General features: G+C 35.4%; 1 protein-coding gene across 3 annotated transcripts in view; it reads right to left on the minus strand.

Annotated features, from left to right (window-relative positions):
* Nucleotides 1–15149: 15149 nt before the first annotated feature.
* The window catches only part of LOC149230527 (uncharacterized), a 115788-nt gene continuing 114263 nt past the window's right edge, over nucleotides 15150–16674 (minus strand). For all 3 annotated transcript variants that reach the window (XM_089379009.1, XM_089379010.1, XM_089379008.1), the window contains one exon: nucleotides 15150–15961. In XM_089379009.1, coding sequence (XP_089235135.1) covers nucleotides 15794–15961 — 168 coding nt within the window. In that variant the 3' untranslated portion in view covers nucleotides 15150–15793. The remainder of the gene's footprint in view (nucleotides 15962–16674) is intronic.

The following is a 16674-nucleotide window of genomic DNA, read 5'->3' on the forward strand; positions in this document are numbered from 1 at the left end:
CCATGTAAACCTGCTAGCCCCAATAGTGGAACGTTACAGCCACATCCGTCTGCTCCTCCAAAGAGATGTACTAGCTCCGTGCAGTGGAGAATCCAAAGCGCGTTACAATACTTTCCAAGCCTTCTTCAAAATAGTCTTAGTAGAAGCTTGGCTGACCAAAAGCCTATACAATGAGTTATGAGGGATTATTTATAGCAAAGGGTGGGGTGACCCTTGACATTGCCCTTTGTGACAGTTCAACTACCCTCATGACTCTTCACCTACTCTATGACTGTTACGTCCAACTATGGACACTTGACATGACTCAACGTTACAATGCACATGTACTCATGTGAGACAAGATGGCTTGAGCAAGCCAAGAAATACATCACTGACACTCAGTTCGCTGTGGTGAGACCAACTCGATGACATGCTTGTGATGGTGAAGGTGGTGAGCTGATGCCAATCTTGGTCTTCAGTGATGGTGTGCATGCAACTCATGGTGACATCTTGTTGAAGCGAACTCTTGCCTCCGTTGCAACTGGTGCATTAGTTCAGCCCCTTCATCCAACTCATCTACTAACATGCACATGGTCTTCTTGGGTATGGTTGAACCGACAACACACTGATGCGTAGTGTCTGTGCTGATCTTCAAGTGTGCGCTGGTGGTCATGCACATCAACTTGTCGAAGCACATGTTCAGCCCCAGTTGGACTTGCTTCTTGTCTTCGCCTTAGTGAGTGTGTTGAATGGGTTGGATTGTCTGTGTGCGCTCAACGACATGCACGTTGTTGAATCTCTTGCATATCAACAACACTTCTCACCATGTCTGCTCCATGTTAACTGTTGGGATGGATCTTTAACTTGTACAGGCGCAGTTTCATCCGTGAGTGCATGTTGTGCCCATTGTTGTTCCTGATCCTACTGCAGCTCATTTGTCTATATGTGCAGCTTTGTGTTCTTCCTTGAGTTACTGCTTTGGCACATGCAACTCCTTATTTGTTCCATTATCTATCTTCACGCAATCTTCATGTCGCGTCATCACCTCATAGCTTGAGTCTCCAAAGTTTCTTTCATTATCAGTGGATTTGCTTGATCTTGCAACTTTGTTCCGCCTCTGTGTTGTCAATAACCTTCCTCTCGCATTCATTGTATTCGCTACATTTGCTGCATTTGGTATGCTGCCTGCAGCTGTTATTCACGATGTTGCTCGTTGTGATGTTGTTGCTTGATGTCCCTATCTACGAACAACTTGATGTCTTTATGAGTAGGCAAGCTCATAGACACTTGATCGACTACATCTCCAAGTGTTATCTGAACGGTGTCTTTGTCTCTGCTCTCCTAGAAACCATTGTACCTGTACTGCTGAGAGGTAGATGAACACCTACAATACCTGGAGATATGGAAAATCTCATGGCAAGCAATCTGTCAGTTGAAAACCAAAATGAACATGAGAACTGACTTGCAACATACCTGGGTGAATGATCATGAAGGTTGCGCAATTTCGGCCGAGAGGTTAGGAGACTGACTGCCAATACTACACAAGGCACATTATGTGCCGCTGGGAGACTGAATGATTGTTGGAACTATGCAATGCATAGTCCACTCTAGCTGTTGATTTCTGGGATTGCGCAATGCGCAATTCCAATTGGGAAGGACTACTGGCCCAGGGACAGATTTGCGCAATTTCTTGGGCTAAGCAGCCACTGTCCTCCAAAACTGAGCAAAACAGTCCTGGAGGCCAGTGTTGGGCAAGAATGCACAAATCTGGAGAGGAAGGTGAGCCTTCGTTTCCTAGATTGCGCAATGTTTCCCAGATTCTCGGGGGAATGATACCTACTGGTACTGGGAAACATATTCACCGTTCAGGAATAGGGAATAGGAATCTATTTAGCAACAAAGTGAAGGATATTTTATTTCATCATGACAAAGCATATTTTTTTCCATTCAAGAAAATTCTCAATATATTAAAACATCCATCAAAATAGTCTTGAGAAATAGCCTTGAGAAAGACATTTCTTGTTATGTTCATGAATATCTCTTCTATAATAGGAATAATATCAAATATTCTATCGGTGAGCATGTTTCTACCACGTACTAGACAAACATGCAATATTTGAGATGTAATCAATTTCGTTGGAGTATTTAGATATTACGATACATTTTATTTCGCTATTTTTGGGAGGAAAGCGAACAAGAATGACTAAAATATATTGGAACATTTATTTGGAAGAGATGGTGGAAGCAAGAGCTCATTAAGGGCATAAAACTAGGAAATGGAACCCTAATATGGCACCTTACATTTTAACAGATCGTAAAGATACTCATATTATAATTCTGGCTAAAATTGCTTGTTCTTTATCAAAAGCTTGTGATTTGGTGTTTGATATAGTAGGTAGAGGAAAACAATTACTGATAGTCGGTACGAAATATAAAGCAACTGATTTAGTAGCATCAGCTGCTACAAAAACTTGATGTCATTATGTAAATAGAAAATGTCTTGGTGGTATGTTAACTAATTGGTCTACTATAGAGATGAAACTTCAGAAGTTCAAGGATTTAAAAAAAGAACAAAATACAGGACGATTCAATCGACTTCCAAAAAAAGTAGTTATGCTCAAGAGGCAATTAGACCAATGGCCGAAATATCTAGGTGGGATTAGATACATGAGGAGCTTACCCAATATTGTTATAATTACCAAAAAATGAGAAGAATCCATTGCTCTTGGGGAATGTAGAACTTTGGGTATTCCGACAATTTCCTTGGTTGATACATATTGTGATCCAGATCTCGTGGATATCCCAATTCCAGCCAATGATGATGGTATAGATTCAATCCAATTGATCCTGAACGGATTAACATCAGCAATTTGTGAAGGAAGGGCATTAAGGTCATCATAGCTATATGAATGGCTAATAGAAAGTGAATTCGTAATAAAAAAAATAGAAAAAAAGGGGGGCGGGGGGGGGACTTGAGGATTCACTGAGTTGATTGTTATTCCATCCAAGATCTCGTAAGAGCGAATTTCGGTAATTGGTTTGGTTGGTTGCTCCAAATTGGAAAATATTACTAATGGAATAACCTTTTTATTATCTCGTGACATCAAAAATTCTGATGAGAGTGAAATAGTTGAGGAATCTCTCATTTGACAAAAAATAATTTCTTTTCTTCTTTAAGTTCATCTTTACAAGGGGATAATATGGATATGGATATTGTATGATCTCCTATTAGCACACTGAATCATATCTATGAGATATCTGGTGTGGAGGTGGGTCAACATTTTTATTGGCAAATAGGGGGGTTTCAATTTCATGGATAGGTACTTATAGCTTATTGGGTTGTAATTGTTGTCTTATTAGGTTCAGCTACCATAGTTGTTCGAGATCCACAAACAATTCCTACAGGTGGCCAAAATTTTGTTGAATATATTCTCGAATTTTTTCGGGATTTGACTAGAACTCGGATTGGGGAGGAAGAATATGGTCCCTGGTTTTCCTTTATTGGAACTATATTTCTATTTATCTTTGTTTCTAACTGTTCAAGTGCTCTTCATCCTTGGGGAATTCTAAAATTACCATGGGGAGGTTAGTCGCACCTACAAATGATATTAATACTACGGTTTCTCTAGCTTTACTTATGTTAGTAAGTTACATATTTCTATGCAGGTCTTGCAAAGAATGGGTTAGGTTATTTTGGTAAATATATTCAACCAACCTCGATACTTTTACCAATTAACATCTTAGAAGATTTTACAAAACCTTTATCAGTTATTTTTTTACTTTTTGGAAATATATTAGCTGACAAATTGGTAGTTGTTGTTCATGTTTCTTCAATACCTTTAGTAGTACCGTTACCTGTAATGTTCCTAGCATTATTTACGAGCAGTATTCAAGCTCTGATCTTTGCAACTCTAGTTGTGGCTTATATAGGTGAATCCATGGAGGGTCATCATTAAATCACTATCCAATTAGAAAAAATATTTTCTAAGTATTGAAACGACGCATGACTTGATATGTATAGTAGAAACAAATCATATTTCTTAGTAAAACGAGCTTTGAGTAATAAGATTTAAAATTAGTTAACTACTTTTTTCCATTAGATCTCCAGATAGAGTGGATATGATTGGTCCATTTGTATAGAAATATGAGAGAAAATAGGATCGAAAAGGTTCACTAATCTGAGTTGTTTGAGTAAAGAATGTACCCTAGCATAGAACAATGAAATTTATGTTCCTAATAAGGAGAGGATTTTTTCGAACATGTTTACTTTGTATATAGTTCGTTTCATATATTAATCCATTTATATTGATTATAAGCCTTATATATTATATGGATTAATATATTATCTATAGATGTGATATATAATTGATACCATTTTTTGGGATTCAACTGCATTAAGTAAGTCATTCATCTATAACCATTTCCATGAGAGGTAGTTGTAACTGATTAATTTCTCATGATTTTTGAATAGTCCACTTAGCACTCATTGCATCGAGTAATTCATTCATCTATAACCATTTCCATGAGAGGTGGTTGTAATTGATTAATTTCTCATGATTTTTTAATAGTCCACTTAGCACTCATTGCATCGAGTGATGCTCACAGGGGTGAAAAAGTGGGATTGAAACTAGTGAAATGAATCGCATAGAGTCAATCATTACTTCTGAGGCTTGCACCTAGTAACCAGGACTTCCTGGGAGGTCACCCATCCCGGGATCGCCTTTGACCCAAGCACGCTTAACTGTGGAGTTTTCCCCGGAATAAAGCCCACTTAGCTTGCTACCCCATTTGCAAAACCTTAGCAAGTATTGTGCCTCATGAACCATTCAAGTAGAGTTCCATTCACTCTTTTGAATTTACGTATTGAGGGGTTTTCGTAGTGCATTATATTAGATATCATTTTTTGGGATTCAACTGCGTTAAGTCATTCATCTATGACCATTTCCATGAGAGGTAGTCGGAACTGACTAGCTTCTCATGATTTTTTAATAGTCCACTTAGCACTCATTGCATTGGGTGATGCTCACTTAGCACTTATAGGCTCTTGCGTAGTCTATTCTCTCTCTTGGATAAGAATTCATGTCTAATAAAATGGAATATTTATTTTGAATATTACCAAGAATAAATCTTTTTATGATGAAATATTTTCACAAGGGATAATAGGTTTCCCTATTCATTGAAATTATCACTTTGATACCATCAAGAAATCTTTTGGGTTCTTAGTTGTTCGGACGAAATTGTTCCATAATTTTACCATTGGTGAACACTCAATAGATGAAATTGTCGTATTATCAACTATTTCCCAACCATAGTAAAAGGGGATTACTATGGATCCCTTAATTTCTACTGCTTATGTTATTATTGTTGGATTATCTGTAGGGCTTGCTTCCATTGGGCCTGGTGTTAGCAAGGGAACTATTGCGGGCCAAGTTGTAGAAGGTATTGCGAGACAACCAGAAGCAGAAGGTAAAATATGAGGTACCTTATTGCTAAGTTTAGATTTTATAGAAGCTTTAACTATTTATGGACTAGTTGTGGCCCTAGCGCTTCTATTTGTGAATCATTTTGTTTAATCCTAAAATATATATATATATCCCTACACCTCGTCATTACATTAGTATTTCTCCAAGAATTCCCTTCTTCAGTTGCGAGAGAGGTTGATCTGAATAATTAGAAAATGAAATATTCTTCCTATAACTATACTTCAGTCAGAAATATTCATAACGCATGCGGGAGGGAAGGGAGTGGATAGGGGAAGCAAATTCTTTTTATCCTTATAAAAGGCCTGGGGCTAAATATCCCAAATATTCTTATCCAGAACTAGATAGTGTCAAATAAGAAAAGAACAAAATTATGTAGAACATATCCTTATCTATGAGGGGAGAGCGTATGAAAAATGCAATTGATCCTTTCAAGTCCTTGAGTTATTAGCCTTCTGCTGGGGGTTTTGGATCAAATACCAATATTTTAAAAACAACTATAATAAATCCAAGTGTGTTGCTTAGTGTACTGATCTATTTTGGAAAGGGAGTGTGTGTGAGTTGTGTATTCTAATAATATGGTTGGGCCCAACTAGCTACACGTTACAGATATAAAAGTGGATGATCTCAACGAATTACTTCCGAACGAGGAATAGAGAAGAACTATAGCATTTCGTAATTGATTAGGAAATGAACTCTTAGCTTATACCAACCAATGAGGGAGGACCACTAAAATGGTTTAATCTAAACTATTTGAAGTCTAAGCACAACTAATTGGGTATTCTCTCCACCGTTGTGTCAAGATGAGATGGATTCAAAGGCATAGTTGGAGATTGATCTGATATATAATATTCATATCAATGGAATAATTTGCTCTATTTACCAACAAAATAGTCCCAATCTCCCATGCAATTTTAGTTTCAATGTCGAACCGATTACCTAAACAAAAGGGAATTTATTTGATAGAACATAAAGGAGGAGGCACAAATTAATTGATTGAATGGAACGATTCAAATTTCATGGGGGAAGAAGATGAGAGAAAAGGGGAAATGAAAACAACAAACAACAAACAACTTTATCGATAATTACAAATCCCTTTTGCTGGAAGAGCCCTTCAGAGATCTCGGTCTTTTATAAAATGATTTTAATCTTCCGTAAATGAAACGAAAAGGGTAGGCTTGGTGTGAAGGGAACATATATGTCCCTGCGAATTAAAAAAGAACTGAGCAGGAGAGTCAAATGAATCAAAAGATTTGTGTTCGGTTTGGGAAGAGATTATGAATTCATGAAATTTGTGAATAGATAATATACTTTCATTAAGTAATCTATTAGATAATCTTAAACATAAAATATTGAATACTATTCGAAATTCAGAAGAACTATGAAAAGGAGATATCAATCAGCTCGAGAAAGCTCGGGCTCGCTTAAGGGAAGTGGAAATGCCCTTCGAAGATCTCGGTCTTTTAAAAAATGATTTTAATCTTCCGTAAATGAAACAGAAAGGGTAGGCTTGGTGTGAAGGGAACGTATATGTTCCTGGGAATTAAAAAATAACTGAGCAGGAGAGTTGAATGAATCAAAAGATTTGTGTTCGGTTTGGGAAGAGATTATGAATTCATGAAATTTGTGAATAGATGATCTACTTTCATTAAGTAATCTATTAGATAATAGTAAACATAAAATATTGAATATTATTCGAAATTCTAAAGAACTATGAAAAGGAGATATCAATCAGCTCGAGAAAGCTCGAGCTCGCTTAAGGGAAGTGGAAATGATAGCGAACAAAATCCAGGTAAATGGAGACTCACAAATAGAACGAGAGAAAGAGGATCTCATCAATGTTACTTCTAAGTATTTGGAACAATTAGAGGATCCCAAGAATGAGATGATTTGCTCCAAACAACAAAGAGCAATTGACCAGATCAGACAACAAGTTTCTCGTCAAGTTTTACGAAGAGCTATAGGAACTTTGAATAGTCGGTTTGAATATTCAGTTACATTTACGTATGATCGATCACAATATTGGCCAGCTTAGAACCATGACGAACACAAATGATAATTTTTTATAGGTCCTATTTCTCAACAGATAATTAATAAGTGTTAATGGGAAATATTCGATGCGACGAAATTAGTAGTATTATACGGAAACAGATCGAACAATATAACAATGAAGTAAGAGTTGGTAATCTTGGCACCACACTTCAAGTAGGAGATGGCATTGCTCATATTCATTGTCTTGATGAAGGGCATGGGAATTAGTGGAATTTAGAGATGGTACAGTAGGCATTGCCCTAAATTTGGGATCGGATAATGTTGGAGTTGTATTAATGGGTGATAGCTTGATGATACAAGAAGGTAGTTATGTGAGAGCAACAGGAAAAAGTGCTCATATACCAGTAAGTGATGTGTATTTGGGTCTTGTTGTAAATGCTCTAGCCCAACCCATTGATGGTAAGGATCAAATTTCAGCTTCCGAATTTCGATTGGTTGAATCTCCCGCTCCAGGTATTGTATCAAGATGTTTTGTATATCAACCCCTTCAAACGAGGCTTATTATTATTGATTTATGATTCTTATAGGATGTGGTTGGCAAGAATTAACTATTGGGGACAGACAAACCGGAAAGACAACAGTAGCTACAGATATTATTCTTAATCAAAAGAGTCAAAAGGTAATTTGTGTCTATGTAGAAATTGGTTAAAGAGCTTCTTATGTGGCTCAGGCAGTTAATACATTCTAAGGATGTGGCGGAAAAACACCTTTTATTCATTTTCTCTCATTAGGAACAAACCCTATCAAAAGTTTTATAGGTTTTTTTTATGAGTGATATTGCTCCTTACTTGTCTGCTCTTCCTTCTTTAGGAATTTTTAGTATAACGTACAAAATAATCTTCAAATTACGAAGGAATTGACGAATAGGACAAGATGCAATGGAATATACCATTGTGGTAGCGAAAACTAGGGATTCTCCCACTACATTACAATATCTCGCTCCTTATATAGGGGCAACTTTGGTTGAATACTTCATGTATAAGAAACAACATACATCAATCATTTATGATGACCTCTCCGAACATGCACAAGCTTATCGGCAAATGTCTCTTCTATTAAGAAAACCACTTGGCTGAGAAGCTTATCTGGGAGAGATGTTTTCTATTTACATTTCGGTCTCTTGGAAAGAGCAGCTAAATTAAGTTCCCAGTTCGGTGAGGGGAGTGTCACTGCTGTACCAATAGTTAAGACTCAAGATGGAGATGTTTCAACTTATATTCCCACTAATGCAATTTCCATTACCGATGGACAAATATTTGCATCGGTCAATTTATTCAATGTCACGATCTGACCTCTTATTAATGTGGGTATTTCCGTATCTAAAGTAGGATTTGCAGCTCAAATGAAAGCTATGAAAAAGGTAGCTAAAAAGTTGAAATTGGAGTTAGCTCAATTTGCAGAGTTGGAAGCCTTTGCATAATTTGCTTCTGATCTTGATAAAGCTACTCAATATGAATTGGCAAGGGATCAACGATTATATGGGTTGCTTAACAATCTTAGTCGGCTCCTTTGAAAGTAGAAGAACAATAACTACTATTTATACCGGAACAAATGGATACTAGATATATTAGAAATAGCACAGGTGACAAAATTTCTCGTTCGGTTACACGAGTATTTGATAAAGGATAAGCCTCAATTCGGAGAAATTATACATTCTACTAGTACATTTACAGAAGAAGCGAAAGCCCTTCTGGAAGAGGCTCTTAAGGAACATACTGAACTTTTTTTACTTCAAGAACAAAAGTGAATATTTGATCATTTGGTGGGATAATTCAGAACAAGAAAAAGAAATGAAGAATTTATTCCAGTACATTGCACAACAATTTTAGAACAATTGAAGAGTATTACGTCCAATAGGATTTGAACCTACACTGAAGGTTTAGAATACCTTTGTCCTATCCATTAGACGATGGACGCTCTTTCTCTCTTCCCTTTTTTTATTTTCTCTCCCTTTAGCATGCATTGTCCTGATCTACCTTTTTATTCACAATGAGGTTATAGGATAGGAAAAGAACGGAACATATTTCACATTGCAACGGAAAATTGATTTCAAGTGAATCATGAAATTAAGTTATATACTTAAATCGCTTTATATCTACATATTCTATCTATGTAGATAGATATAGAATAAGTATATATCTGTTAGCGAGTAGCGGGAATCGAACCCACATCGTTAGTTTGGAAGGCTAGGGGTTATAGTCAACATTGATTATTAAATGTCTCTAATTCATAACCGAACATGAGAATTTATGTCATTCAGCGCCTTCATGGGGGATAGAGAGCAGTACGAGGGAAGAAGCGGAGTATTTATATCAAATCTTTGTGAAAGGAAATTTCCATTCTTTTCCTTCTCATCTTTTTTTTTCTCTTTTCTAATAAAACCCTAATTTCTTATCGTACCCATGGCATCTACGTTAGTTTCTTCTCTTTTCTCCTCTTCTCTATTTTTAGTGAAGGGCCCAAAATCATAGAATACTTACTCACTTTCTAGATGACCCTGATAGAAAGAGAAATTTGAAAAGTTTCAAATAATCACAAATATTTCTAGTTACTTCATTCCCTATTTCCACTGATTCTGATCCTTAGGAGAACAAATTCCACCAATCTCGAACGAAATACCGATAACCCAAGTAAACCAAATTCATCATTCTACAGCTATTTAGCTTCAACCTGGGGTCCTTCCATCCATAAGTTGAAGGTTTAGTCACGATGAAAAAATCTCTTTGGGTCCCCCATAGATCTGTAATTTATCTAACCTTTCAAACATTATGTGTCGTTATCTTGGAACCAAAAATGTGTTTCTCTTTCATCATTTTAGACCCATATTACAAGAAGGTATGTCATTCCTCGGTATTGATTGGGAAGGGTTTGAACCTATCTGGAAATAGATCTTTAGATAGATCAAAGATCCATTTAAAAGATCTTTCAATTATTCGAGTTGATAATGTAACAAATCACTTTTACCACTAAACTATACCCGCCATGATCCAATTGTAACATACAGATCGATCTTTTGTCCAACCAATAGGAATATGAGGAGTTATCATTCAAGCTCTATTGAAATTTTATATTAATCATTATCATGTTTTCATCATTACATGAATCTCCATCAAATATGAGATCTTTCACAAACTTACATACATGTACAACCAGAATGATAGCCAAATTTGAGCCAACCCCAATTTATATTTAAATCCGCTACAAGACAACTACGACATTGTAACCGACTCTTTTGCACCAACTTCATTTCCAAGTTTTTAGTGTCACCTCTTTCAACAAGTAGTCTCGTTGCTAGATTCAAGCTCCCATGAGCTCACCACTATTGCCAGCCAATGAAGCCCTTTATTGTCGAGTCTCCATGATCAAACCCTCCTTTTTGTAGTGTCTCTAAATAGGCTAACACCTTCAACTTTGGTTTGTTGCCTTGATTTTTGTTGTGATTTTCACACAAGGAATGATGGGCACTAGTAATAGTAGACTAAAGGTTCATTGGACAATCTACATTGCGATAGAACTAAGCTTGATGCTCCAAGTCCAGTCAAATTCTATATAGTGGATCTTCAAAACTCTAGGCAAAACAGTGGATCTATAACTTCCATCATCTTTAATAGATCTGAAAATTCATCGTAGATACACAACAGTTTTCACAATCTATAAACAAATCACACCTACTTCTCATAGTCCTCAACATCATACAATCAAGAATGGGTTCATCTTATTGTTTTACTCACTCTAGAGCTTTACTTTTAAAGAATGAAGGGTCTAAAGATAGCCCAAGGAATACTTTTCAAGAATGAAGGGTTTAAAGATGAACCTAGGACAATATTCTTCATACATACTTTTAAAGGGGACCTAGTAAAGAAGTAGAAGGAACATCAAATGGTAAAGAATGAATGATAACAACTTTTTGTATTAGATATGATTTTAAAATAATTAAAAACCTTTTCAAGAATGAAGGGTTTAAAGATGAACCTGGGACAATATTCTTCATACATACTTTTAAAGGGGACCTAGTAAATAAGTAGAAGGAACATCAAATGGTAAAGAATGAATGATAACAACTTTTTGTATTAGATATGATTTTAAAATAATTAAAAACCTCATTTCTCATTAGATGCATACTTTTAAAGGGGACCTAGTAAAGAAGTAGAAGGAACATCAAATGGTAAAGAATGAATGATAACAACTTTTTGTATTAGATATGAGTTTAAAATAATTAAAAACCTCATTTCTCATTCGATGCACTAGTCATAGCGCTCACCTTGAATTATTAATTTTGCACCCTACAAAGCTTTACTTTTAAAGAATGAAGGGTTTAAAGATAGCCCAAGTGATGCGCTCACCTTGAATTATTAATTTTGCACCCTACAAAGCTTTACTTTTAAAGAATGAAGGGTTTAAAGATAGCCCAAGTGATACTTTTAAAGAATGAAGGGTCTAAAGATGAGCCTAAGACAATATTCTACAATATTCTACATACATACTTTTAAAAGGGACAGAGTAAAGAAGTAGAGGGAACATCAAACGGTAAATAATGAATGATAATAAATTTGTGTACTAGATATGGTTTTAAAATAATTAAAAACCTCATTTCTCATTTGATGCACTAGTCGTAGTGCTCACATTGAACTATTAATTTTGTAGAAGTGATGGTTTAGGTCTCAATAAACAAATCTTTCATTACACTTTTAATATTTTCTTCTTGCAGACCAAAATGCAAACAACATTCCTCAAATTTTGGTGATTTAATGTCTTAGTTAGAACAAGAGATTTGCTTTCCAAATTTTGATTTAGATATTTGCCCAAAAGTGCTGCATTGGTCTTTTAACTTTGAAGTTACGTAAACGATACATTTTCTACGCAGCGTCATAATTTTGTATTTATGTTTTAGTCCCAAGTATTGTATTTCAATGGTTGTGAAAGGTCACTTGCATGTAATACAAGCTCAAGTACTTCGACTATAAGTCAGGGTCTCTCTCTTATATAAATAAATGCTTCTCCACTTTAATTTTCATTTTTTTTCATTTTAAAACTAAACCAACAAATTTCCTATTCTTTGACCCAATTTCAATCACTTGAAATATTAAGAATCTGAGGTGTCACAATATCCCAATTTACCCTACTAAATTATTTTCAAATTTCTCGTTTATATTGTTGCAATTCATTATCATCACATCTTTAGCCTCCAAAAGATACTTGATCTTGAGCATATTGGAATCTTCAAATGACATCGTACTGTGCAAAGTTCATGATAGATTTACCACATTTGTTTTCCTTAAAACTCATGCAAGCTCATAATTTGACGATATACTTTGTTGTATCATCCATCTTTACAAGGTACTAAAATGAAAACAACACTCACCTCCCATTTGATGATATAGTTTACTATACTATATCATCCATCTTTATAGGGTATAGGGTATTGAAATGAAAACGACACTCACCTCAACCAAGCAAAACAAGTACCATTCCTCCACTTAGTGAGTAATAAGTTTATATTCCTATTTATTTACCTCGAAAAAATAGTTTCATTCATTTAGGTCAATACAGTTTTACAGTTATTGCCCGTTAAATGCAACTCCAAGTCGCTATCAAAGACCAAATGCTTATAGCATAATGTTAATGCCAATGCTTATGGATATTTGAGTATTTCTCCTTTATGTGCTTATACTTTGATACACTTGGTTCCATCAATAGACAACTTGCTGTAGTTTTTAATATATGTTTTGAGTTTTTGTTCATATGCCCAATCAATGAAACTAGATGCTATATTAATTAAGCACTAAGATGTAATGTCATATAAACACAACTGCTAACGTCTAATACAATTGGTCCCATGGAGAGACATCTTGCTACAGCTTATGGTTTCCAATATATACTTTGTGCTTTTGTCATTGTGCCCAATCAATGAAACTAAATGAAGTGGTATTGTTTGGATGCTAGAATAAGTCCCATGGAGAGACAACTAATTGTACTTTCTAATATATGTTGTTTACCTAAAGGAATTAGTATTGTTTAAATGTTAGTATAATTAAGCACTAATATGTATGCTTCACAATATCATGTAAACACAAGGTAGTGCCCATAATAATGTGTTCGCATTTTTCCCTCCATGATCTCATCTGAACAAAATATTAAAATTCCTGATAAGTGTGCAAAACACATAATGAACAGAGGGAAGCGCAGATATGACACGCCATATCAAGTAGAAAGGTATGACAAAGACCATGGTTATAGTGCCTCAACCGTTGGTTTTTTGCATCAAACTTGTTTTCTAATAATAAACAACTACATTGCTGTGCACATTACGGCCCCTTATGATGATCATATCGTTTTTTACTATTTAGCGTTTAATGCCAAGCTACAGGTGTTTAATAAATAAAAGCACAAGGAGACATTATATACCATGATTATTATCTTAATGCCAATTAATTTAGCTATAAATTTTCTTCCAACAGAGAGATCAAGAATTTCTCCAAGAATTTCTCCAAAAAAAGTTCCTGGGCAGTCCATGGTTTCTCAGTACAAGTATAAAATACTACTGCTAAGATGATAGACAAACCTACATATGTAAAGATAAAATAGCACATGCTAAACCAAACCTATCACGCTAGTTGACCCTAGATGTATAAGGTTTACATCAAACATCACAAATGATATAACTATATTGGATAATTGGAACAGCTCTACTACATGACATTATAAACTGCATTGTCTTCAATACTCAATTTAAAGCATCCATGTAGGGCCATGACATTCTAGTTTTCTACATTTCAGCTATAAGACATCTCAATCATACTTGAATCACATCCAATAATTTGAAAACTAGAATTGCAACAATCTTTCTTTGCGTATATAAACCACTCAAATTTGAGTGATGTAGCTCTCACTCCCCAATGACCTTATGAAGAATCCAAACTATTTGTCATAAATTCTTCAATGCACCATCCATTAATCAATCTATATTTGCTACTGTCATGTTTATCTATTTTAGCAATCTAGTGGAATTAATTCTAGTAGCAATCTAGTGGGATTAATTCTAGTTCCATCTCCTCGCTTTGACTATTGATTCTCAATTCCTACGAACAATTCCAAAAAGGCCAAGGTATTTTTGATTAGATGATTAGATCACATTTTCACTGAAGCGTGCAATCATATCCAGCCTCTTGGCAATATACCCCTTCCGTTCACCATTTTGGCAGATATACCATTTCGTTTACCATTATTATAGCTAACAACAGTTACAGTGATGTTGTCTACACAACTATTAAAAGGCAATAGATGTTTTCGTTACTCATAAACAATGAATTCTTAAGAATTCAAATAAATTACATCATTGCAACAAAGGACTGTCCATGTTTCCAAACATTATAGGCCGACATTCTTACCAGACCTCCATATTCCATGGTATATTCCATTTTGGATAAAAGTAATAATAAAAAGAAATCCCTTTATGTTACTCTACCTAATATTGCAACTCCGCGTCTTCATCATCACCTTGCACAAATCACACACGGAAATAATAATAGCCGATATATATTTAATAAAAAGTGGGGCACGCAATTCGCTTTTCTCGATGATTAAAAGCCATCTAGCAAATATCTAGATATTGTGTATGTTTCTAACTAAATTCAAGGAGAAAGCAAAGCAGAAAAGCTTCCGTTAAAATTAAAATATTAAATGAACAAAATTGGCATGTTTATCTACACACCACAATAGAACAAGATTAAAAGAGAAACTTTATAGACAAAAGTGTTTTCTTTCAAGACAAAATTAATGCAGAGAGAAACTCTCGTTAAATACACTTGATTAATGACTTTCACTCGTACGTTTCTCAAATGGTAACCCACCACAAGAGAAAGGATCCAGAACTGTGCCCAAAACAAAAACAAAAACAAAGGACTCCCAAAATTTTCAGTTTACTCTCCCATACCAAAATTTATATTGATTTGTGGCCATACCCAGGTTTATAAACATTCCCAAGATCATGGAGAATATTCTGCAGCTATAGGCACCATCAATGCCAGCATGCACAAATTAGCGTGTATGTGAAGAAAAATGTATTCAACAAAAACGAGTTAAATGAGGCAAAATGACTCATTATTGATAATATTATGAGGGTACGAAGACAGGTACAATACTTATCCCTGAGGCAGTACCGCAAACCACATCGAGTCTAGATGATAATCCACAAATGATAATACACACGAGATGTGCAAAAAGGCACTCCGTAAAGGATGTAAAGACCCAAATGCTGATATTGGTAGAAGGATTGGAGGAGACTACCAATATGTTCTGTTCAGAAAGGTTGTGGCAGAGAGTGGTAATGTGTCCTTCAAGCGTGAAATCAGCTTGAAAGTCTCCTCAGCTTCTACCTGATGTTGCAAGTCAGCTTTTGATGCACGATCTGGATGAAATCGCAATAGAGCTTGCTTATATGCTGTGTTCACCTGCAACCAAACAAGCATAGAAGATTTTATGTTTTCCAATGAAATTGTAAGTGATCTGATTCTTCATGGAGGGGTTACTGATAATGAGATTACCGGTAGATTTTGAGGGAGGGGGAGAGCACAATTCTTCTTATTATGTATAACAACTATCCTAGGAGAAAGTCACCCATATGGTATTCTGAAATTAACTTTAATATAGGCAACATACATTTAGGAACATCCCAACAACCAAAACAAAAACGCATTTACGTTGAGTCAAGATGTTAATGTTATCCAGGCAATTTCCACAAGTTGAGCATTCCTAATTTCTGTTCCTTTGGAAGGCCATCAAAATGACACAGAAACTGTTCCCAAATTTCTTTCAGGCCGTATAGATGTGCTTCAAAAGTTCTTACCCGTTGAAAAATCAGAATATTATAGCACATAACCAGCTGAAGATCACCAAAACTACCATAAAAATATAAAAACTCAGACGTGGAATTGAGATCTGAATTACATTGTAACAGCAACATACAAAAAGTCCGTTGATCTCCACAGCTGAGCAGATTAAATCTTACATTAAATTGATGTAAATATTTACAAAGAAAAAGTGATGTATTTCCTCTAGAACGGACTTTTATATAATTTGCTGATGTAATTGTGACATCATCATTTCACAGAACAGTTGATTTACTGAGGGAGCTCTTGAATTAAGTGTACAAGGACTGTTTACA

Source organism: Pinus tabuliformis, chromosome J (genome assembly GCF_031772625.1).
Source record: "Pinus tabuliformis cultivar Carrire ecotype Pingquan chromosome J, CPIR1, whole genome shotgun sequence".
NCBI classification, from domain to species: Eukaryota; Viridiplantae; Streptophyta; class Pinopsida; order Pinales; family Pinaceae; genus Pinus; species Pinus tabuliformis.